This window comes from Diorhabda carinulata, chromosome 12 (assembly GCF_026250575.1).
Source record: "Diorhabda carinulata isolate Delta chromosome 12, icDioCari1.1, whole genome shotgun sequence".
Taxonomy (NCBI): Eukaryota; Metazoa; Arthropoda; class Insecta; order Coleoptera; family Chrysomelidae; genus Diorhabda; species Diorhabda carinulata.
Window position 1 is genome coordinate 7256334 of NC_079471.1, and position 27000 is coordinate 7283333.

The following is a 27000-nucleotide window of genomic DNA, read 5'->3' on the forward strand; positions in this document are numbered from 1 at the left end:
GGCCCCTCCAAAGCACGCTACGCCACTGGACGACACCTCACGTGTTAATGCGTGTTAACACGACGCTTGTTAAAAATGTGGTCTTAATAATGAGATGAAGAAAGTACGTTGTTCTAGATGAACGTACTTTTAGTGCCAATGAAACTGGACAATGGAATCATTTTTAGTCTGGAGGTCATTAACGACCGCTCGGGCATTCATGGGTTAATAAACACTTGTTAAGAATGTTAGACGGCCCTTGCTTGGTACCTAATATTATTACTTACATAACAATAAAAATTTGAGAAATTACTTATTATATATAGTATTTTTAATAGTATATCGTAACCAAAAAGGAAATTTTTCTAGATATTCTCAAAGGCGAAAATCACTCCAATAAAACCATATAATCTTTATAATTTTTATATTGAAATTTGAGATACAAATATAAAAAAGTATGTACAGTAAACACTACGATACAATTGAGCAAGTATTAGCATTTTAATCAGAAATATAAAATAGATTCTCTTTGAAATTTACGTAAATATGAATTTTGACACTTTTTACACCAATATTTTGGTTTACTTATCAGTTTATAATGTATATAACAAATTTGGACAGTTCTATATAAGTTATATTCATTCTATAGATACGTATGTATTAGAAATATTTGATTCGTTCATTTAAATTAGAACATTTTCATTTATTTATTTCTAAATCGTCCTGATTCTAGTTCTCTGTTATAAAATTAGTATTTTTTATAAACTTTGAAAGACAGATAAAAATTTGACGTTTCAAATACTAAAATCTAGATGATTTAGAAACATAGACATATATAAAAAGTATAAGAAATTAAAGAAATTTTCAAATTTTCCTAAAGATTGAGAAAACTGAAGAGCTGTTGTGTCATACTTAATTTAACTTTTTGAACAAAATCACAGAAACTAAGTTTCCGATTATGACCTTAACAGTGTGCTAATATTAAGTGGGTCAGCTTAATCTGGAAATCAATTTTTATTGGCATATTACTAACATGTATTTCTATGTTCATATTCATTGATTAAATCATTGAAAACAATTAAAATATTTTGAAAAAAAAATCGTAATAGAACTTAAGCAGTAATGCATACTGTCGATCTACCTAATAAAAGGAAATATCATTAAGCCCATTACGCAGCTCTAAAATATTTGGAATATTTTTGAGTTTATAATATTATGAGTTTCAACTATATTGTTAAATATAGTTGAAAAAATTATTGTAATATTACCAATACAAAACTATCTCGATAAAAATTCTTAAAATCAGTTGAACAACCGTTTAATAGGACTTAGAACAGTAAAATATACTGCTGATCTACCTCATATAAAGGAAATATCATTAAGCCTAATGTGCAGCTAAAAAAATCACGATTAATTTCCAATTTGTAGATTAATAATCCTTTGGTAGAAATTCTTTGACTATGCTACATTCCTGATTAACAAAATGTATTATCTAATTTCGGGATCGAGTCGAAGAATTATCTCATATGTACGCGTAAGGAAAAGGTGCAGCTACATATGACGCAGCTGGTAAAACACCAAAGGACCTAGCAGCTACAAATGGAGCAGCTTGAGCAACAAGAGGAGCAGCCAAAGTAGTCCTTGCTGCAACTACTGGAGCAGCCTGAGAAACAACCGGCACAGGCTGTGCAGCCAGTCTTGCAGTTTGAGCTACCAATGGTGCTGGTTGAGCTACTACACGGGCAGCAGCAACTGGTGCAGCAGGAGCGGCGACTACCGGAGCAGCGCGTGTGGCAACAACAGGAGCAGAACGAGCAGATACAATAGGAGCAGCACGAGCAGCAACAACTGGAGCAGCAGCAACAACGGGAGCAGCAGCAGCGGCAACTAAAGGTGCTTTTCTAACCAAAGCATTAAAACCGTTGATTGGATCGGCTGTGTAATCAACTATTCTTCTAGTACCGTCAGGTTCGGCAACGTTATATTGACCTTGAACGATACCATTAGCTCTGCTTTCGATATGACCTTTCGAATCACCAGTTAAAGAATCTTGTACATCGTAAGCGAAAGAATAGGATGGATTTGGGTCGAACGTATCATCAGAAAGTTTGGCAAGTACTGGTGCTGAAACCACTGCTGCTGGAGCTACTGAAGCTGAGCTGAGTGCCAGAACGGCTGAGATAACAACGATCTAAAAATAAAAAAAATGAGAATAATTATTTATCAAAATTTTCGTATCAGGTGAGTAAGTATAAATAAATCCTTAGTCTTTAACGAGGAAGAAGAGATTATGATTCACTTATTTACTATACGTGATAGGATGAAATTACGAAGTATCGCGCGTTATATCGTTAAATCCCAATATTATTGAAATCATATTTTGGGGGATAACTGATTGAGAGAAAATTATTGATATTTATGAAATTACTGTTCAATACACCAAAACGTAGAATAATTTAGAAGAAAGGTGTTACTTCGGTTATATTCCAATACAAACTTTGTTGTATTGACTCAATTTTATCTTTGTCTAAATTAATAGTTTGCAAGATAACGAGCTAGAAAAACATGCACTTTCTTGTAAGATCAATATATTGCAAAGGGGAATATTGCACGTTCATGGCATCATAATTGTCACTGATAAAAATTCCATAAGTAAAAGTAGAAAACTTCCTAACCTCAAATTTTATATAATAAGAACACCAGACGATGGTGGGCCAGACTCTAGCTAGATAGAACGAGGGCAAACATGAGTTTAGCTATAGAATTAGACGAGAAAACATACAAAAATTATTTAAGAATGGATTGAGACACATTTGAAGAAAATAAAATATAAGATAACTGAGAAATCCTTGGCTGGAGACGTAGTATCAGCAAATTAGAAACTTATTTCTCACTTCATTTGCATGTACGAGATCTTGTATCAAACAATTAACTGCTTTTGATCAAGAAACATTGCGTTATGCATTGCATGGCACGTATTTGCATCATGTCAAGCAGTCTTAAGAGACTGATTCACAAATTGATAGATTTCCATCGATTTACGTAATTCCGAATAAAGTCAATAAACAAATAATTTATTGTCTATTGTCTTCTTAACATGAAAGTTGTTGAGGTGTATATTTGAACTAAAAGTGATAAAATTTCCTGATTATTTAAATCTGGAGGAATCTTAATTATCAGTGCCGCATATTTTCCCCCAAACCAATTAATATATTGACGAATTTGTGTAAATTTGAAAAAATAAGTTCAATCCCGAATCAATGAATTTTAAATGATATCAATAAGGATTATTTTTGTATTATTCTATTTTTCACTCACCTTAAGAACCATTTTACCCACAGAAAACAACGAATAATGACTGTCAGCTTTATTCGATGCATACATGGTTTATATACTCACCTATAAAGATTCACATTTAACTGAGGGCTTCCACTATGCATACAAAACAGCCTATTTGGCAATACTAGAGAACTGTTTGTTCGGGGTTTAATATTTACGTTATGTTTAACACTGTTAGTTTGTATTTTTAATGTTCTGCAATAACCAAATTGTTAAAATATATGGAAAAAGTAGTTTATTATGTATGTATTAAAATTTATATTGCTGTAGATTGCGTTCATTTTTAATACAATAAACCGTCAACTTCGCAAAAATTATTGTGTAAATAGTGAATAAATTATCATTAGAATAATATTATAGAAGCCATAATACATTTCGACACGGTTCAGTTTGTTACTAAACTCTGTTTACTGTATATTTCTATCAGAATTTATTTTCCAAGTAGATCATGCTCAATTCATTCTCCAATCAATACATTTGTCTAAGTTTTGAAGACTTTTGAACATTTAAAAAAAAAAGAAATTTAATGCCTTTTAATATTTAAGTTCAGCTGTGATTCGGTGGTCATGCTAAACTCTGCTATACTTCTTTGCGCTCTTCCATATTCCAGATTCAGCCGGCGAGTTTTTTATCCTTTCTTGCAGTAGATATCACTTCCTAAAAGCGAACTGACCTCATATTGGCCTCAATGCTGGGATAATTGACTTTAAAATCTTCAACTTCTTATCAATTGAGTATACCCATTGTTTCCTAGCAAGGAACACTATGAGAATTCCCTTCCTCTTGTGTTTTTTCAGCCCGTGACATCTTAGAAGTTTTATTCCGCGTGTGTTTTTAATCCTGTAATGTGCATTGGAAGCCCACACTGTAATGCTAGTTCGCAGAGGAGCGACGTCAAAGAAGCACGCTAGAGCTAACGTTGATGTTTCATTACGCTTGCATTGTCGTTTCTTTATGGCATTAGTTGGTGTAGGCTCAAGGATGAACACGGGTATCCTCATCTTAGTAGAAAAATATATAAAGTCGCAGGAAAAATTGAAATAATTGAGAGGAAACCAACTGTTTAGAACAATTTTTCTCATTAAAGATTGAACAAAAAGAAATGAGTGGTATGTGGTAAATTTGATAGGTGTAAACCAGTTTACAACTAGAGCTAGATTGTGTATGTACTACCCCAAGGAGCAATGTACAGTACGGCTAGCATTTTCGAGAGAACACTGAACTAGAATATTGCAAACAATCACCTGCATTTAATATATTTGAATCTGTCAATAAATTGGTGTATACAATATTATTTTATTGTTGTTTTTATACTCATCATTCAGAAATGTTGTTGCACGAAGTTGAAAATGATTATTTTCGTGCCATCGATTTACAACAAAATATTTTCTGGTTTTTCAAAATTTGCTTTAATTTGCGGCGCAGTGTACATATTTGTATATTTTCTCAAATTATACTTTTTTATACAACTATCTACACAGCATACTAATAATAAGTCGATTTTCTTTGTTATCTGGAAAATAGTGGAAATATGAGCGACCGTTTTCCGACAGTGAACTTGTCAAACAATATTTCTTGATCATGGTCAAAAAGAAGCTGTTGGTGCACAAATTAGGATGGTTCTGCTTACCTCTCAATGAAAGTGATGATGTCTCGTATATACGCAACTTACCGTGGGAAAAATTAATAAAATCATATGGAGGCAGAAAGATGAGTAGGTGAAATAAGAAATTGATAAGTTGCATTAAAAGTAAAGTAGAAGGAAAGTGTTATGTTCCAAAGATCTATATTTGTAAGAAATAATGAAATACATTAGAAAAAATGGGTTGACTCATCGCCAATGTTACCATTCACATAGAGGAAAGCAGATCATGAAGATATTTTAGATTATTCTGAAGAAAGATCTTTAAGAAGAGGTACACCAGCCAAAAGATCTTTTGATATGAAAAAAAAACAAACAGTTTTTTGGATAAATTAGCTCCCGAGTTACATACCCCCAATGGTTAACAAAGCTTGAATTTCTCATGAATTAAACACGATAAATGTGAGCTGAGTTAATATCCTATAGGTATGCACACTGACTTCAAAGCATTTACAATAAAGATTAAGGACTCCATTACACATATGAACAAAAAAAATTATGTGAATGGTAGCAGTATGTTGGTATGTTGGTTTTTCATAAAACGTAAAACCGGGTATATCGAAGAGGATGAAGTTAAATACATGCTATAAGGATATTGAAAAGATTATAAAAGAATGATTTTTAATTCCCAGAGAAAGATGACTTGGAATTTCCTGTGTCAGGTATCGATCAGTCAAGGATCGAAGGAATATTGTTTTACTGAGAAAGTTGTTCGCGGAAACGGTCAAAGGAAAAATGTAAATGAAAGTGTACCTGTAGTATGCGAGTACACATGGAGTAGTCTCCACATTACGTATCTATAATAGGTAACTAAGTAGATGTCGATTAGGTACAAAGTTATCTTACAAGTTATAAACTTTTTCCCTTTGTGATCCATGACTGCCTAAAGATTGCGATCTCTCCAATACACTATTGTAGGATTCGGGGTAACAGTTACTTCCCTTGGAAGAAACTATTGATCGCACTACGCCCTTACAATCGTTGAAAACTGATCACGATCTCAATATTCGACTTTAATGAGAATTACTTTTTATATCGAGGTCAGACACTGATTTTCATTAAAGAACTCCTCATTTTTATTTGATTGTTCTATAGTCCGGTCAATTTCGACATAAAAATAGTCAAACAACAGCTGCGGTTTACCATTACAAATAATTATTCCAACACACAAGATGCAAAAAACTTTTCAAAAATATTACGTATACGTATTAATACGGAGAAAATAATGAGCCTTGAGGATGATAATTTCTAAACTTCAAATAATCATCATTCAGCAATGTACTGAATCACTACATTATGTGCATTACAATTAATAAATTTAAAAACGTCCTTGATTCAAATGAACTGTTACAATTTTGTTATTCACCTATTGATTCTTGATTGCGCTATAACCTACTCGTACGTTTTGGAGATATCTAGAATTGTATTCCGAAATATCTACCGGTACCCTGGGTAGTGCTAATGATGTCATGAACAGACGCGAAGTTGTACTGATGAGAAAAATTACACGTTTATACCGCCGGATACAAACTGTAAATTTTTTTCTGTCATTTTTACAACAAAAAATCATAATTTCATCATCATTACGATATCTACATGATTCAAATTGTATTTTTTATCCAGTCAGAGTAAACAAAAATAAGTCAAACATGCCAAAATTCGCATGGAGCTGAAAATTGGCAGAGAAGTTTGATACATCATTATAAATGAAATGTCAAGAATTCCCTTCGATTCTACTCATGTAAAACATTTTATTCAAGGTCTAAAGAACAAAATTAAGGTTTGTTTTTTACATTTTTCTCGTAAATGGTAAGTATTATCGTGAAAATAGGCTAGACAAAAGTTGTAGATCATACAATTGTCTATAAATATAGTCTGGCCTTTTATTTTCTTTTGAGACACACTTCTCGTGAGATATCGCGGTTTTAGTAATTATAAAATTCATATTTCACATACGAAAAATATTAAAGCTGCAGAAAAACGTCGTCGGACTACAAAACCATCTTCATCTATTGATATAGTTTGTGATCGATCTTCGAAAGTTCCAATCCAACGACAATTTCTTATAAATACTCACAACTCATTTAAATGTGCTGGTATTCCAAAAAAAATTAGCTGCTAATGATGCTGTTGTCCTTATAATTGAAACAGCAATAGAACAATGGAAAAATTGAATACAACTGTCGTTGTTGGCGAAAATGTTGATATTACTGACTACACGAATTTCAAATGATAAAATTATTTACGTTTTGAAACCTGGGAAAGTTCAAGTACAATCAACAATATATTCATCACAAAGTCTGCATATCCGAAATGCCAAGCATATATTTTATTTTTACATGCAATAACTGGTTACGATACTTCATCGGCAATTTTTAAAAGAAGTAAAATATCAGTATTTAAACTGTTCGAAGAAGTATTTACAAAGATTGGCCCTTCTTCACACGACATCGTTACAAATGGAATTCGTTTTCTTCTTACTATGTATGGTGCTCCAAAAATTAATTAATTCCAGAGACAAATATAGATATTTGAGATTTATAAAATCTACTTGAAACAATGGAGCGGTACAGTTGTCTTTTTGTCTACTTCCAACATCCGCTTCTGCCTTTTAACACTTGTATCGTGTGTATTATCAAGTTCAAGTGTGAAGGCAATGAGCTGGATTCAGAAGAATGAGGCTGGAAATTAACAATGGAGCCAATTTGAACTTTATTCCCCCCTACTCCAGAAAAACTGCTTGATACTATTTTTTGTGAATGCAAGACGGATTGTAGGCTGTCAAAAGTGGGATTATTTTGTTCGCCAGTATGCATTAATTGTCCGGGTCAGACTTGCTCCAATATTGAAACAAATACAACAGATGAAGATATTTATGATATCAATAAAGAGACAATTGATGCATCCCTTTTGTTAGAGCATCGAACAGAAATCCTGCAAGAAGAGGAAAATGAAGACGAAGAAATAATTGTCGGGATAGAATTAGACAATTATTTAATATAATAAGATGTAGAAGAAAACAACTTATTTCACTTTGATCATTAGCAATATTACTATTCTTTCAATCAATAGGATACGATCTGATCAAAATTTCTTTAGTACAATTGATCGTGAAGTATACTTACTGGGGAAACCACGTAAAAAAATTCGCCAAGTACTTTGGTGTGGTACGGAAATGTGTGCATAATATGTAAAATATGAATTTTCTAATAATTAAAACCGCGATATCTCACGAATGGTGGGTCGTAAGAGAAAAAGTGACTGGACCATTTTTGTAGAGAATTGTATGGACTATAACTTTTGTAATACATTTCCACGAAATTTTCCAAGAAAAATGGAAAAAACCTCTTGACCTTGAATAAAGTTTTTTGCAAAAGTAGGATTGAAGGGAATTTTTGACATTTCATTTATAATGATGTATTCAACGTCTCTTCCAATTTTGAGCTCTATGCGAATTTTTGCTTAGTCAAACGTCTATTTTGATGGGACAGTAGTATCTCAATATTATGGATATCAAGGGAAACGCAAAAAACTTCGAATCCGCGATTTTTGTATATAAATGTGTGGAAATAAAAATGAATAAATAAAAAAAATAAAATTATGATAGTTACATATTATTTGGACTATATTAGAAATTTTAACAAGTCTTTTATCTTCTTCTGATGTAAAGAATTTGTAGCGAAATGAACAGAATACATGATCCTCAACATAATTACCTCTTCCAACATTTAATTTTATAGTTTATCAATTGATACACACTTCTTCTGCAATCTATGGTTGCACACATCAACTTCGAAGATGATGATTGTTTTGTTTTTCACCAATTTCGGATTTTTTACCCAAAAATTCATCAGAAGCGTTGGAATAATAATATATTTGCTTTCTAAAAACAAACTAAACCACCAAACTAAGCCACCAACCTTCAGAGGCTGACTATGAGATGAAAATAACAAAAACATTAAAAGTACTGGTTTATTATATTTTGAAGAAAATACAGTCTTATGTCTATTCATAAATAAATACTATCCTCTTCACAATTGTTAGTATACTTGACTTGGAACTTTCACATGTGGTGGTATTAATGCTTGCCATCCAGTCGGTTGTTTGGATACCACAGCGTTGAAACCATTAACGGAATCTGCAGTATACTCTACCAATCGCCTTGTACCATCCGAGTCCATTAATGCATATGCCCCCTTTACTTGGTCGCCATTTCGTGTTTCATATTGTCCATGACTGTCACCTAACAGAACATAGAAATAAATAAACAGATAGAGAGTGAGTGAAAATCGTATAAACCCCATAAAAGTAGGCGCATCCTGCAATTTCAAGTTATTTCATTTTCTTGCTTAGTGTTGATTCCATAAATTATTTTCCAAATGAATAAATGGAATAGAAGAGGACAATATTTTCGAATTTATGCGAAAAAATTCGAAAAGTATCTACCATAAAAGTAGGGAAAAGTAGGGAAGTAAAATTAAGTTCTAATTCTTTCTCAAACTTAATAATGAAGATTTTTAAATTTCCGTTCACTCACAACGGCCATTTCTAACATTCCTGTTGAGGGAGAAGTTTATTTTGTTATGACAATCACCCTGTATATTACTTATGTATCATTTTTTCAGTTTCCAAAAAGTCCCAGAATATACCATGTATTTTTTTGTATATTGGTTCCGTTTACTTCATTTAAAAAAAAATAAAACTAAATATCACTCTATAACCTTTTAAAGACGATGTCTCAGAATGGGGTGGACGAAAAATTTTGTTATAAAAAATATTTCGTTATCAAGAATACTTTTTGTATTACTATAACATTTATAATCAATATTTATATAAAAAATACCTGTTGTGGGATCTTGAACTTCGTACAAAAACGAATACTGTGGATTTGGATTGTACGGTTTGGGGAAAATCAAGTTACCTTCTAATTTCTGAGATATTAACCCTGCCCTTACCAATACAATCAGACAAGTTGAAAATAGTATTTTTACAAACATTTTCAGTTTTGATTAATGTAATACTGCTTTAAGAATACTGCAATGAAGACCTCTACCATCTTGTTTATATGCCATTTCGATATATAAGACAAGGTCGACATCTTGTAACGAAAGGTTAAGTTAAAATCTTAACATTGTAAATCACGTATTGAGAGAAGTGGTTTCAATAAAAACTTCCGTTTCAATGATAAATACCTTCAGGAATGAGAGTGTCTCGAAAATTATCATAATCAACTATTGTTATTCATTATAAGGGTATCTAACAAATTTTCAAAATCAACGCATACCCATTTGAAAATGTCCGCCGTGGGGTGAACAAATACTTTTGCCGTAAGCTTCTGAGTGTAGATTTATTTGCTTTGTGAAGTTATTGATTGGTTTTTAGTTCTCAGTTTTATTGCGAGAGAACTTCTCAAAGAGTTGCTGAATAAAGAAGTGGTGAATAGAGTCTGAAAAGCACATTTTAACACACGATATCTTTAAATCAAATACATGTGGTAAAACACACGTGTAACTTTAGAAATTAGGAATGCGCCTACACTACATCATTCTAGCTTCATTTTCTAATCTAGTTTACTGCAATCTCTTTAGGTTTTGGTAGCATTGAAGAGTATTCATATGTTTGATAAACTTAACATCTAAACTGGAGAACTAATTTCCAAACAAATCTGGTTATATAATGACAAAATCGATACAAGTTTACAATATTTCGAAAATTGATTCAAAGCTTACTTGTAGACTTACTTAAAAAATACGAAAATATTCTGGGTAATTTTATACTTTCGCAGTCCCTCCGTTTTTTGGCTCTAGAAAATCGAAAAATCATCCGATTTCGATGAATTCTTTCTATAAATCTTTGTTTTTACGGCGGATCTACGAAAAAAATTATGGGAATAAGAAAATGAAAACTTATATTGATTTCAGGGCTTTAAATGTTCATGAAACTGCTCTCATTCACGTATAATTGTTGATAACTTTTTTCCAAATAATTAAATAAAGTTGTTATATTTTTGGAGTTTACTCCTTAAGAATCGATTTGCATATATAAGGGGACCGATATGAGAAAAATGTGGGGAGTAAAATCTATCGATGAATGACCTCGTTACGTTTTTGGTGCGCAACTTTCTAATTTGTCAGTGTCGACATACTTATATTGTTGTTTTTATTATAAATATCAATAATTAATATTGTTATTGTGAAGTTTTAATTTTTATCATTGTGTTCCGCTAAAGTGAACTGAAAGTATTTTCAAATAACTATGGCAGAAAGAGGTGTAGATGATATTGCCGGAACATCTAACAAACACGTGGTTGCAAGGTACGTTATAATTCATGTATTATATGTATGAGCATGTGCAATTTGTATTTATTGAATATTTTAATAATTATCGATGTAGATCATATAAATATATATTTGAAAACAACACATAAAATTAGATAATCAACCCAATATGAATTATCGAGCGCATCCACATAAAATAGAAAATTTCTAACCTAACCAAAAATTAATTTTTTTGTCGATGTCTATAAATTCTTCCACGTTATTATGATTTATTTTATAAATAATTTTTAAATATTAAATATTATCGGAAAAATCGACAATATTTTTCATTATAATAATGTTTTTATATAATTTTCTATCGAAAAGTTATTTTTTAGCTTATTTAAATAATTTTCATGTACTATTTATTATTGTATGTAAAAGATTTAGTGACATAATTATCTTTTTATAACCTTTTTTTGTTAATTATTAAGATAATACATTTTAAATAAAAAATTAATTATAATAATTAAAAAAAAATGTTTATAAAAACCTTTTTTTATCATTTTTTTAAAGTCGTTTAAAATTTTTATAATTATGCATTTATAAATTTTCTAATTTTTTTTTATATTTTTTGACTAGGAAAAAATCTAAACCTCCAAAAACTCCAGCCGAGAGACAACGAGCTTACAGATTAAAAAAAAATTAATGAAGGAAGCCCAAAATATTCTGGCAATCAACCAATCTTTTTTAAGTTAAATAAACTCTTTTTGCGTCTGGTTAGACTATCGAACTTAAGGAGTAAATTTTTTTTTTCATAATCTACACGACAACACGAACAAATTGAAAAAAAAAATTATACAAAAATGTTGATTTATCAAGTTTTTACAATTAAAAACAATAACAATTTCTCTTAAAATTGACTGTTTCTCACATATAATCGATTGTAGTTTCTTATTAAGTAATCATTAAAGTTATATGAACAAAAACATTCTTGAAATCACTTATTGTAATCAAGTATACAATATTGAAAGTTAACTTTGATAAAATGAACATTTTCCCCATTCAAAATTTTTTTTTTCAAAATGTTCGTTTTTTGTGTAGTTTAACAAAAAATATATGAACTGCGTTTGATGGTTTGAGAATAAAAAGTTATGAACGATTATATGCAAAGATTTAAAAAAAAATTCATCAAAATCGGATGATTTTTCGATTTTCTAGAGCCAAAAAGCGAGGGGACCGCGAATGTATAAAATTACTAGATTCTGTAATCGTATTTTGAATTAGTTGTTATCAATGGTTGGAATAATCTTCATTTGAAATATGTATATCGTATACTCTCTCTCCACAAATAAATTCTTAAAAATTGTACCTACGATCTTTTATGAATTTTGCTTAATCGAATAATATGATGACAAAGTTGAGAAAATAGAATAAGACAATCATATAAAAAAGCAATTCCTATCGACAATGAGTAAAAACAAAATGTTTTGCCCATTCATCTTCATCTATTATCACATTTTGGACTACAAATCCTTCAGAGACTTATTTGCCGCAAGAACTTATAAGTCTAAACTAGTCCTGAATTCAGAATGCTTTCCATAAGTGATATGATTTTCTTCTACACACAATGCCCGGCGACTATTCTTAGCGTTTCCTTTTTAAGCAGATCTTCGTAAGCTTTTTCCACCTCTCTTCTTCTGGTTGAGAAAATTAGCAACAGACAAGGTGTTTGGATTTGTTAGCTCTACGAAATAATTTTCATATCAAAACTCCCATAAAAAGTTTATTGCCAGGTGGGAATCGTAGGAAAAATATTGTACATTTCTCGCTGGAAAGTGATCACACACCAGCGTGATTTCCGATTCCCATATCTTTGTTAAATATCACTGTTTATGTAATATACTATTTCGATATGGCCTATTTATACTGATTTATATCAAATGAAACTTTTCAAATTCCATCGATGGAACAAAGAACCGTCGTCGAGTCAAAAATATCAAAATATTCAACGCAAATAGACGAGTAGCAAATCACCCGTAAACATTGGATAGGAAATAGTAAAATAAAGTCTTGGGCATGAAAGTCATGAGAGAAACAATGACATACAAAAACTACTGCTATCTGCGTATGAAATAAACACAGAGGCGGTGTGAGATTAAAATGGACAATTGGTGTTATAATTTGATTATTTCGTCATTATTTCGAATGTTGACATTCACTGAAGTGTTGTTAGCTGTTGAATTGTAACATTGAGTTAAAAGTAGATGCAGACGATTCAGTACTATGTGATTGAATTTTCGGTTAAACTAAATGACATAACAACAACTTAAGTTTTATAAACTTTTATATAGGGTTATAATAAAGTAATGTACAGCATTCATTTTTGAAAAACAAAATGGGAAAACACTTCAAACAGATTAATTTAATTCTGCTTAAAAATTGAAGTTTGTTATTAGGTCATAATTTTCTTATATATTATTCGATGAAGCTTGTTTGTCTGCATTAGAAAAACATAATTTGACTAGGGGAATACTTTTTAAATTAACTAAATAGTCTATTAGACCTCATGGAGGCCCTACACTATCAAGTGGCCTGATCAAATCAAAAAAAGGCTCCGATTGATGGGCGCTTCAAGCATACTTCAATCTTTTGATCAAAACTCTCAGTCCAAGCTGAGAAGTGGAGGAGTTTGGAGCGTATAATGGTGTCAAATGTAGATTTGGACTTCCTGGCCTTAACATTGGTTTCTGTGAAGGGGGGAAACCACAAAAAGAAAAAAAAAGTCGGTGGTTTTTATCAATCACCGTCAATGGTTGCTTCCAGCTTCAAACGAGTTTCTAAACTATCAATCACGTTTGATACAATCAATTTGCTGAAGCATTTGATCAAGCCGCCCTATTTTACAGAAATTGTTCTAGCTGTGTCTTGTTCAAATATTAGCTATAGCTCTAGACGATAGTAGATCTAAGAGTTATTTCATGTTTAATTCATTCCAATTATTCGAACTGTCTACAAACTCGTAATACCACAATTCTATAGATCAGTATTTCGAAATATACCTACTCTTGTTTTTTATTAAACTAGTTCAAAGAAATCGGAACTTGCATAATTCGATACACAATATCTTTGAGAGCATGCAACTGGATTTGAAAAAAATTTTTAAAGAAATTATTCTAAAGTAGTAATGACAAATCAGAAGTAGATGTACAAAAATGAGTGTGTCTTTTCGTGAAATTCGTAAAAAGCATGGCGAAATGAACTTCACTTATTGCACAATTATCTTGTAGACAAGAAAAACTAAGTTCTTAGGTTTTTCAAACGTCAGATTATGATACTTTTAGCTTTAATTATAACATTTACTGTAACTGTCCCTGTCAACAAACTCGTAATACCACAATTCTTTAGATCAGCATTTCGAAACATACCTACTCTTGTTTTTTATTAAACTAGTTCAAAGAAATCGAAACTTGTATAATTCGATACGCAACCAAAGATTATCTTTACGGGCAGGAAAAAAGTTAATATCTTCATCGCTTACTTTTTATGTAAATGAATGCAACTGGATTTGAAAATAATTTTCAAAGAAATTATTCTAACGTGGTAATGACGAAATCAGAAATAGATGCACAAAAATAATGAATCAAATTATAATGTTTCTAATGATGTGACAAAATTTTCCAACAAAACAAATTCAACAAAAATATTTAGCAGTCGTCGATGAAGTATAATTTTCTACTCGCGTATAATGAGTTATTATTTAACTCGTGAGCGTTAAACTATCATTTTACTAGCAGTTTAGTAGAATGACTATTCTATTGTTGTGAGATAATTTTCAATTTGAATTTCCATAACATATTTATAAAACATATCAACCATCCAACTTGAATGATATTCAAACGATTCCGTATAGAGAGAAATGTGCAATAATATCAAGCATTTTGCCTCAAATGATCTTCATAGTAATATATCAAAAGCATTCCAAAATCAAACAACAAATATGCGGAAACTGTCTTACAGTCTTACAGCTTGTATCGGACGAATTATTTAGTAACAAATATATGTCATGTCTGTTGTATACATGACATGGCACCGAACACGTTTATGCGGAAATTCATTCTATTATGCTTCAGTGCTACCTTAAATAGAGTTGATTTCAATATTTTGGTGTGAATCGGCGATTTGAGGAAAATTTCTATGAAGGATATATGTACATTATACAGTTCAATAATTTGTTATATGTGAGAATGCATTCAATAACTGTATAGGATATTGCGTAAAATCGTACAATTTTGTTCAATTATCAAACGTGGAAAATTGTTGAAAATGAGATGTTCAGTTTCTAAAAATAAAATTATTTCATTTCTGCAGTATATATAAAAGTATATTGATAATTTAATAAGGATAAATATAAAACGTACTCTATGAAAAATACAAATTGCGAAGAACATCTCCTCTAGGTAAAACCCAATCAATTAATTAATTCTAGGCCCTACCCTATAAAACGTCTACTATAACAACATTCTTGAGCTTGAGCTTTCAGATGAATAACAACTATCGCCTATGCTGACGATTTGACCCTGATCGCTGTTGCTCCAAAAACCAAACACACCATTGATTAAATCAGCTACTAGATGCGAAAGTATATGGTTCGAAAAGCTAATATTCTCAAATCATGTTATGAACACCATCGAGAAGACGTTGAAGCTTATTGGTGCGTTCTAAAGACCAATGCCAAATGTAACAGGACCAAAAGCGAATAGAAGAAATGTACCGTGTTCAGCCTACCCAACCATCCTCTACGCAGCTCCAGTCTCCAGTGCATACCAAACTATCTCCACTTGTCAACTGGCACAAGCACAAACAACTAGACGAGAACAGTCAATCAAAACTCAACAGGAAACACACCAAAGTTAATTTTCACCTTACACCGGTACTCTCTGGATATGTTTCAGAGCTTATCTGTATCGCTTCCACGTCATTGACAGCTCAATATGTCTATACTGTAACAACAACGTAGACGCCACTCATACCCTCTTTCACATGAAGGTAAATATGCCAGAAAGAAATGAACATCATCCTCACTGTTGAAAACCTTATACCGGCCCTGCTGGCTTCTGACAGAAATTACCACGATGATAAAAGATGTGAACCTGTTTACGAGGTTCAAAAATCATCTCTTCTATATTCTGACTCCGCATATTATTCCGTCGATCTTTTTTGGAAACCTTTATAACAAATATTAGAAATTAGGAGACATCTAATACATACAATTTATTATAGCTTTTCTTATTAGTATAACAAAAGTTATTAAGCACAAATTCTATAATTCTCGAACGAGTACGGCCCATTCTATTGATTAACTTTAATTGGGCAGTTTATTAATAACTTACATTTGATATGTTGCTTAAAAAGAAGTTTTACTTATAATTGATAGATTGATAGATCTAAAACACGCTGAGAATGGATACTCAACAATTTTTAAGTTGGGAACTGAACATTAAATGTCCTTTTACCTGATGCGAATCTTTACGAACCCTTGATCAAGACTAATACGCTCTGTTAAATATTACCATAAGTTAACCATATCTCAGTCCTCTCTCCACGGTTCAAGTGCTTGTTCCTCCCTTTCATTCTTTCATGATTGCGTCAAATGAATATTGAATCGATAACCAATTTATATTAGCTGTTAGAATACGAGAGTGTGGTATATCAATATGTAAATGCATCATTATTCGATACAATATACTTTCAACTGAATACAAAGTCCAATCAAAAACTTATCTTTCGGAAGTGCCGAAAAACACGAATTTATCTATGCAATCACTACTTTTTTTTGACTTGAATTGGTTCTTACCAACCAATTTTTTTTGTTTGGTACAAAAAATGAGTGAAGGAAGTAAGCTCAGGTGAATATTGCAGATGATGCAATCAATCGTAACGTGATGAAGCCAATGTGGTCGATTATTCTCAGATACGGCTACAAAACGTGTCAGTAAATCTTCACAATATTGTCGAGTATTAGTTTTTTCTCTACATTTGTTTAAATATTTAACGCGAAATACGTTTTTCAATCACCGCATCCACCTCGAATATAACTTTTTCATAAGTTAATTTGCATGCAAACCATTGTATACCCTTTCATTTGAAATATTTACTCCATATCACCCCAATCACCAAATTCCTTTGCATAAATTACATATTTGTTCTTCAATTCACTTCACTTCTGATTACATTAATTGAATTCGATAGTTTTGTTTTCTTATCGAAATTAATCACATAATCAATTCATAACGTACGCCTGTGATATAAACGAAAATAGAAAGAAAAAAGCGCAAGTGAACCAAGAAAGTATGTCAATGTCGATTAACATAATAAGAAAGCGGGCGGGGTTACCCGTAGTCTTAAACAATTCACGAACGCAATACTCATTTGGAGTCCGTCTACGATTATGAATTGTGAGTCTATGCATATAAAAATGTTTTATTTTGGGTGAATGCTAGCATATGCTTTCGAATTATATACGTTACTTCGATGTTTTTCGCAGACATTTATTTTTTTAGTTGATCAATATAAATAGCATCAGAGTGCATACAGTTTAAGGAACTAATAAGCGGGGAACATTGTTGTGGAATATAGGAAAAATTATCTCTTGCGACCCCTCGTTTCTGAGCCTTTATAATTGCGAAATCAGAACTAATATTTCAGCATATTGCAAACAAAAACTATAAGGAATGTTCAAAGTGGACACCTTGCACTTCTACACACTTCCAGACTCTACGGAGGATCTTTAAAGATATTTAGATGGTATTCAGACTAAAAAATAATCAAATGACAGCGGTGAAGAAGCTGACTCTAGTCCGATTTTACTTTCAGAGAAGTGGACGGTTGTCCAAAAAAAGGCTCAAGTTCCTTCAGAGAATTCAAGACAAAGATGAAGTCTGCAGATCTATCCTCCTATTATCCATGAAAATATCCAGCCAGGCACTTCAATTTCAAATAATTTTACCTCCCAGGCTACATATTAGACAGTTTAGGATTTTCAAAATATAGATTAGAATTATCATAAGATTTATTTTAGTATTGAAGAAATAGTAAATTAGTTTTAAGTCAAATTCATTTAGCTAGTAGACTTGATAACTCAAGAATTTACTCTCTGAAGATATAAATAAACTTAGAATGCGTGCCCGACCCTATAAACTAATAATTAAAGAGGTTTAGTAGATGGCCTTAGTGCAGTAATGTAAGACATTTCAGGAAGTCACGATTAAAACGACTTAAGCGAAATTGAAAAAAAAACATTTGGAAAAGTTAATTTAAGCTAAAATAAATTAATGACTGAAAGCTGCATACGTTTGCAGGACAAATTACTCAACGCTGGCAAACAAATCTACGTAAAATCCAAATCTTGGCTGAAGACGTTCTAAACGAATTAAACACTTTGAATGATTGAATGAATATCGAAATTATTATTTATATTGAGTTGGAACAAATTAAAAACCTAAGAAATTGTGTTCAAATTTTATTGAGAACAAAATCATTTGGTGATCAAGAAATCTTAAATGTAGAATTAAGTAAACAAATTCATTTTCAAAATGAAATCGCCTCCGATATTCCTACCTTAATAGAAATTAAAATCAATATTTTGTTTAATTCAAACACTTTATACATTACTATACAGAGGATGGTCCTAGAAGTACCTGACCTGACCTAGAGATGGCGGTAGTTACTTGGAAAATACCATTGAATTAGAAAATACACAATCTATACAGTATATGTTTTAAGTTTGAAGACGCTACGTTTTTCATTATTTGCTGGCAGCCATCAATAGTGAACGTTTTCAGTGAATTTGGTCATCGTTATACTTTTATTTCAAAGGCCTTAGACCAACCAATATAGAAGTTGAAATAGATTCTACTCTGAGTGAGACTGCTCCTTCGTTATGAACAGTAAAATATTGGGTAGCAGAGTTTAAACGAGGACGTACGATCTGCGAAGACCAGAAGCGCAATGGTCGACAAACTGAAGAAATGTTGGAAGATATGCACAAAGCGGTATTGGATGATTGTCAGACAGACATTTCAAAAAGCGTCGTGAAGATGTTTCCATCAAGTGTTTGGTAGTGTTTTATAAAAATAAAGCCGTTTTATAACCATGGATGAAATGTGGGCCCATCACTTCACAACCGAAACACAATCGAACAAATAGAAACAATGGAATGAAAAGGGAGAACCAACTCCAAAATAGGTTCCATCTGCATGCGTTCGAGCGAAGAAATCAAGCAAAAACGACTGCATTTGGATAAGCAAAAAGTGTTGTCTTAATAAAATAGCTTGGTGGTCAAAGATTTTCTAACAATGAAGAGTTAGTAGCTATTTTAAGGAATCTTATTATAAAAAGAGTATTGAACTAATTGAACATCGCTGGGAAAAGTGTTATGGAGCTAAAAGGAGATTATGTTGAAAAGAAAATATATATTTTTCCAGATTTTCTGTGTTTGTTTTGTTGGGCCAGGTACTTCTGAAACCATCATCGTATAGTACCCATACTAGCCGATGTTTTACTTTTCTAAGATTATCCCTATTCATAGTAAAGCAAATAATATCCTTCTACACATTCACATCAATTTCCAAAGGATCAAAAAAATGAACTAACGAAGAATGCAAGAAAACCTACTCGTTTTGGTTTTGCGAAAAGAACTCAACGAAGACACTTGTCATTTAGAAGACCTCTTACTCGGCAACTACCTTCAAGTAAAGAGTGATTTTTCACTTTTCATCCAACTAACCAATGGAAACACAATAATTTGAAATTTAACTCACAGTGTGATATTGAAGACGACTTATTTTATTAAAACGATGTAAAATAATTACACAACATTGGTATTTCTCAAAGCACTGTTTTTGGTTAGCAATACACTCATTTCCCTTTTAGCATATTTCTCATTTTCGGAAAGTCGCAAGATACTAAATCCGGTGAATAAAACTAATGTGGAGATTCAAGAGGATATCAAACAACCAAAATCTCGTGAATCGAAAGTGAACGAGCGTGTAGCAATTATCATATTGCAGAAGAAAACTGTTCTTCTAGTAAAATTTGGATGAACACTTGTTACTCTTAGAACCTACTTTGATTGACAGAATTTTTCATGACGAGGTGAGACACTGATCTTTCATTTATACCTTTGATTTCTTTTCCCGGATTTATTTCACATTTCGTGTTTTTCTTTATCAATATTTCCACAGAAAATTTAATGTTAATACGTTGTTCCATATCCATGTTATACGATAGACGCTGCAAAAACGGTTATGGTAGTAAACTGACAAGCCGGAAACGGATCCAAATATGTCCCTTCACATGATGGTATATGACATACTAGTTGAATTAGACGAAGTGCGAGTAACTGTTGTCACAAAAATTCTTTCATCGTGTTTTTAAATAGAATAGAACTCTTCAACGAATAAAATAAGAAATAGAGTTTACTCATAAATTATTTCATTTGTTAATACATTTGTATTCCAATTATTATTATTTTCTTATTTCTAATTTATTATAGAATGGAATTATTTTTTTGTTGATATATGGAAACCAAAAATACATCATTTGAGGGCAGTATTTATTCTCATTTAGACGAAAGTACCTTAAATAATTTTTTTCAAGTGGGTAGAAGGTTATCAACTGAGTAAATGGCTTCACAAGGTAATCGACTTCATAATTACAACTGAATTTTTATTAAGTTCAGTCACAAAATGAAACGCTTGACAAAAGAAATTAATTGAGTTGATTGGAAGCAAGTAAAACAACCCGACAAAAAAGTATCAAATGTAATATACAGTACAAGAAAATAGTTTTGTCAATCATTCAGATAATTCAATGATTTGGGTGAATTTGATATACATTTTTGTTCAAATGAAATATGTTATTTAATAGTTTTAAAATATAAAAATCAACTTCTGGTAGAGTTAGCGCGGTTGCAGCAATATTCACTACTTTTTGTATATTTCAAATTTTTTATTTGAAAAAATGTATCTCTGTAACAAATCTGGCTTTTAAGTATATTTTTAATTAGACAATTCTCGTGGTGTACTTTGAGGGTAAAAAGTTCAAAAATCGTGGATTTTTTACAGCCAAAATTGTCTAAAAAAATTTTCTTCGCGTGAGGATTATTTTAGTGTTATTTTATTATTTTTTTTTTGTTTCTTGCGGGGGGTTTTTTCAGGATAATTGTGAAATACTACAGTAGTCTGGCTTTTCAATTATAAAACAAACGAAAATAAATAACTTTTGAGAGCATTCAGAACGTAATTTTTGCTCGAAAGAGGATATTTTTAGATTAATTTACTAATCTTCAAACTATCATTAAATATTTTTTTTATTTTATAAATAATTGAAAACAACCGACAATTCTTTATGAAAAACCTCAAATTATTCATGTATTTATCGTATGTTAAGTTATATCCATCACAGAGTGATGAAAGTTATCAAAAATGGCTTATTTTGTTATAAAAATCTGATTTTTCAAAATAATTTTGGGGTATCAGGGTAAATAACATAAAAATTAGATAAAAAATCTTTTGTTTATTGAATTTCGTTTTTTTCGTAGTGAATTTGAAGTGATAAAATATTCATTTGAAACGAAGAATTGAACGCCATCTGCTTAATAAAGCGAATTTTGAACTAACGTTTGATTATAACTTTATGTATCGATATCTCGATATTTTGGCTTCATTAAGCCAAATCGCGATGCTACGTAAATCGTTCTCTCCCCTGTTAAATGGATCGCAAGCTGCTAAGACGGCTGGTACGATCTTCCAAATCTAATTCCTATAGAAAATATCTATTTTGTAAAGTTAGGCATTTATAACAAAATATCATGATACAGGTATATATTTTTTTCAATTACAAAAGCTTAATTGATTGTTTAATTACAATATTTAAGGCAAATTTTTTTCCAATAATTATTCATTCTTCTCCCTCTTCATCAGAAATAATCTCGTCCCTCGAAATTACATCGTCGTCCTCAACATTTTCTACGCTATCTGGAAAAGAAATTATTATAAATACGTGACATTACACATAAATGTTCATATACTTTCATTCAGTTAATGTTAAAAATTCCTCGCCCGAAGTAGTATTGTCCAATTCATTGTATTTTAACAAAACGTCATATATAGATGATGAGACAATATTTCCATCTTGCCATTAAAGGAATACTTTTCTTCTACTATTAGCCATCCATATTTGTCTGGTTTTATTATTGTAGGACATTTCAAATTGGGATTGCGCCATATACTTATTGAGTCTATAAAAGTTGCTGCTTTAATTCTGATTCACAGGGTGGTAAATTGGATGCATCATAATTTACATATTTTTTAATAAAAGGTTCAGTCGTTCAGCCGAAAACTCGCTCTAAAAACACTCAAATATGGAAAGAAACGGATATTGAACAATCAAATATCCAAAAATAGTATAAAAATTCAATTTTTTACGTATTTCTTCAGTAGATTAGACGAAATGAGCTGCGTTGCAATAAAAAAACCTAACGGAAATTTGTCTTAAAATGCTTTACTCCCCTACCTAAGAATGTATTACCTGAATGTCAACCTTATATTCAGGTAAAAATTCTTTAGCTGGAGGGTTGACAGTGTCGGTAGACTTTTGTGATGAAAATACTGTATTACCTATCTTTAGATCCTTTTTACAGATACTTGCAATTGAGCAAATCATCTGGCAGTTTTTTTTATACACAAAATTGTCTAATTAAAAATATACTCGAAAGCCAGATTTTTGAAGATACATTTTTTCAAATAAAAAATTTGCAATGTGCAAAAAATAGTGGATAATGTTGCAACCGCGCTAATCTTGAAAGAAGTTGTTTTTTTTTTACTTTAAATATATTAAATAACATATAGAAAAAGTTTCAGCCTTGTGATAGTACCTTAGTCGAAGTGGCGACCAGCTCTCCGACTATTTTAAGAACTCTGCCTAGAAGGAGGATGTTTAACATTCTTTTGTTATAGGTTATATAAATATTCTATAGAATTTATATCGGTAGATCCCGTTGACCAGTCAACCTCTCCCCTGATCGTCTCCATACTCTATCTCAATCATCTGAGTGGTATCAACCAAAGCGAGACTCATCTGTCCACCATTGCACCAAGGTGTAATGAAAATGCCGGTAGGCAAATTTTGTTATTCTTTATGATGCCTTTTCATGATTTGAAGTCCTGTCGGGGAGCGCTTTGCTGCAAGCCCACGCTCCCTCTACTGTGTCCGAGTAAACATGCTTAGACCTTCTTTTGCCAAAGTATCAGCTTGGGCTAAGTCAACATTCGAAAGAACCATTATTCTATAGCAAAATAAACAAATATATGTCGAGAAATTACGTGGTTAATGAATGTTTAAGATAGTTCCATCTGGTAAAGCAGCGTGAATATGTATATCGCAAACACATTTTTTCTGCTGTTGTTGTATAAAAAATTGTCGTCAAATTTAACATAAATTTTAAATTCCAAAGGTCGTTATTTTTTTGGTGAAAACTGTGAAAATTTTGACAAATCGCCGTATATTGTTTGATATATATTTTGCCCATTCCAAATTCTGTAAATAAATCTATTTAAATAAATCGAATAATCATACAAAAAACTAATCTAAATGATTAATTATTTTCTATTAAACAGGTTGTCGCTATAAATTTATTTAGAATAAAAATAAACACATTTAATTAATGTAAATCTATAAATTTGCTATAAATATAGTAATATGATTGGAATTTTGAATTGATTCACTATATTTTTGGGTAGGATAAACTCAATCAACGTCCTTGCTCAAAAATCAATCGACCAATTAAATTTACATACAGTATTGTCATACTACGATATTATTTTGACAGAAATAAATATATCGCTGAATTTAATATTTTTTTGTAACATGGAAAGTGGAATAAAAATGTAGATATCATTGAGTTACATTTTGAAAAGGTTAACTACTTCCTACATAGCTTACTATACCACAACAGTTGCGAGTTTCGTTCTAAAAAGGAGGCTGCATGAATTCAAAATCATATACGAAAAAAATCATTTATTATGAGAAATATTCGGCTGGAGTTCCAATTGGCTTCAAATTTTTACCAAAACTAAGAAGAAAAGTCAAGGTTAATACAACTAGAAAATGGACATTTGTTGATATTTAATGCGGTAGATACAAAAATTAAGGCAAAAGAAAGAATTGGATGTATAATAAGAAAACAACATAAATAAAATATCAAAAACTTTACCGGAATTACAGAAAGAATACATAAAGTAGAACTGAATTTAAAGAAAAGCACTACAATAATCATAGTGTATGGTCCAAATGAAGATGTAAGATCGAAAAAGAAAGAATAATTTTGAGACAAATTGAGTGAGATAACAGAAGATGTTGGAGACGGATTAATAATAATGGGAGATTTTGACGAAAGCGTTGAGAATAAAGACGAACAAAGCAGTGAAATAATTGGTACATATGGAGAGAGGAAAATAAACAACAATGAAGCGCGGCTAATGAGTTTTTGTATATCAAACCACCTAATAGTGACTAAAACATTCTACTAACATGAAGATTCTCATAAATAGACTGGAGAAGTTAGCAGCATGGAAAATCTATCATTGATTATGTTCTCGTAAACAAGGATAATCGAAGAGATATGAAACAGTCATGTTTAGCGCAGAGTTACACAGCGAAATTTATCTTTTAATAGCTAAATTAAAAATGGCAATCGCAAAATTCCAGCAACTGAAATAAAGTACTTACGCAGAGGATGTCAACAGAAAGGATCGAATAAGAAACGAAACGATAAGAGAAGGCTTGAAAGGCAAACAACAACTTAGTTGATTTGGACACATTTGTGGAATAGAGAACAATAGACCGGTAAAAATGATTTATTAAGTTAGAGAAATTGAAAAGAGAAAAAGAGGACGCCCAAGAAAATCAAGGGAAAACACAATTGCTGCAATTTTAATATATATCATGGAGAGGGGCTAGAAATAGAAAATAGTGTCAAACATTTGTATATGGATAAAAACATAGGGCTCACACGGGTCCATGATTGTACAGTAAAAGCTCTTCGCGGGTAATATGTATATTGAAGGTTATTATTCACGAGGTAATGTTTACTGCCACGAGCACTAGCGAATGGAATAAATCACTGAGAGAATAATAACTCATAATACGCGAATAGAATACTATACTCTATCAACGACTACTAAATATTCTTGTTGAAGTTTTTTGTTGGAAAATTTGAAAATTTTGTTACATCATAAAGAATACTATTATTTCATTCTAACATATATGTCGTACAATAGATTATTATTACTTTATACTTTGTACAAAGATATCTAAAATTTCATAATCGTATAATATCTCATAATAATTAACTCAAAAATCTTCTTTGATTCATGGTGGTGTTATAGGAAAATCATTTTCATTTTCTAAATCCACTTTTAGTTTCTTGCCACAATTTAGCACAAAAAATCAATACTCGGAGAAATCTACTCATACAAAAGAGTTGCGTTCCAGAAAGGAGACTACTTCATGAATTCCAAAGGAATACTCAAAATAAGGAATAAGGAAAAATATTCACAACTCTACTTCAAAATATTCAGCTGGAGTTCCGAAAACGGCAACCCACCGATTGGCTACAAATTTTTACCAAATACTCTATCGCACTCTAGATGATTTTTGAGGTCACGCAAGGAAAAGGGATGAAAATAATATGAAAATATTCTATCGAGTCTTAATGGATAACAATAGATATCATTTATTTAAATTAGGAAATAAATTCAAAACTCGTTGAAGTACTCTATTTTGGTGTAAGGAAATTGGTTTTCCTTCTAAAGAAAGATCTTGCAAAAAACGGTGACGGTGCTGGATGAAGGAGTTTGCTCAGTTTTTATGTATCATTAACTGAATAAGGCACAAAATATTAGTAACTGAAAATATAAATATATAAATATAAATGGATGTTTCATGGCTTATTTCACCAATTTGTCCTTACTGTCCTGAGCATGCCTTTCCTGCATGTCCATGTCAAAGGTGGCAGGAATAACGTAGAGCAACATTACAACGAATCAGGATCTTATTCTTTCTAGAAAATTTCATGTAATGATAACTAGCGAGGAAGTCTGGCAAACCCTATCTGATTTGGCGACAAAAATAATAAATCGAGAACAGGAAAATTCAGTAAATAGACCAAAATAAGACTAGGTTGTGTGATGAAGTAATACCTTCTGGTGATTCCATTATACTGTCTGTTAAAAAGCAGAGAGTGGGGTTTTCATTTGGTAAAATGTATTTTTTTTGCCTGTCTCATTACGCTGCTTTCAAGGGCAGGTTATCTCAACCTGGTGGGCTGTACGTAATCTTCGCTAAATCCCAGCTCTACTTAATCTTCGCATCAATTACCAAAAAGGTATCGATTGCCCATGAAAACGGGATTTAAGTCTACTTGTTGTAATGCAACCTACCACCATTGGCCTCCTCTGCTATGCGATGTTCATCCTTTGGTCTGCAGAGTTTGGTCGTATCTTAAAGGAAAATGTCTAAGGTAGATTTACATCAAAAATTAAAAGATAGAATTCAACGTCACTTTAAAGACCTCATAGTTGATTTATGAAAACATAGGACATTTTAAACAATTACTTTGATTGAATTCTGAAAACGGTACATAGTATGGAGTTCTACCAGAGTACCTTTTTGATGTAAAATTGATTTATAATCAAGTTCACCTGAACTTTTGATTATTAA

The 27000-nt window shown here is 31.5% G+C and overlaps 2 protein-coding genes across 29 annotated transcripts in view; one reads left to right on the top strand and one right to left on the bottom strand.

Moving 5' to 3' along the window:
- Nucleotides 1-27000, top strand: part of LOC130899969 (disks large 1 tumor suppressor protein) — a 1257949-nt gene that overhangs the window by 682603 nt on the left and 548346 nt on the right. The gene's annotated exons all lie outside the window — the stretch shown is intronic.
- Nucleotides 804-3322, bottom strand: LOC130899980 (cuticle protein 21-like). The gene is made up of 2 exons (XM_057810253.1): nt 3298-3322; nt 804-2170 (listed from the first exon to the last, which is right to left on the bottom strand). Exons 1-2 carry the CDS (start codon nt 3307-3309, stop codon nt 1502-1504), a joined length of 681 nt encoding a protein of 226 aa, XP_057666236.1. The 5' UTR covers nt 3310-3322; the 3' UTR covers nt 804-1501.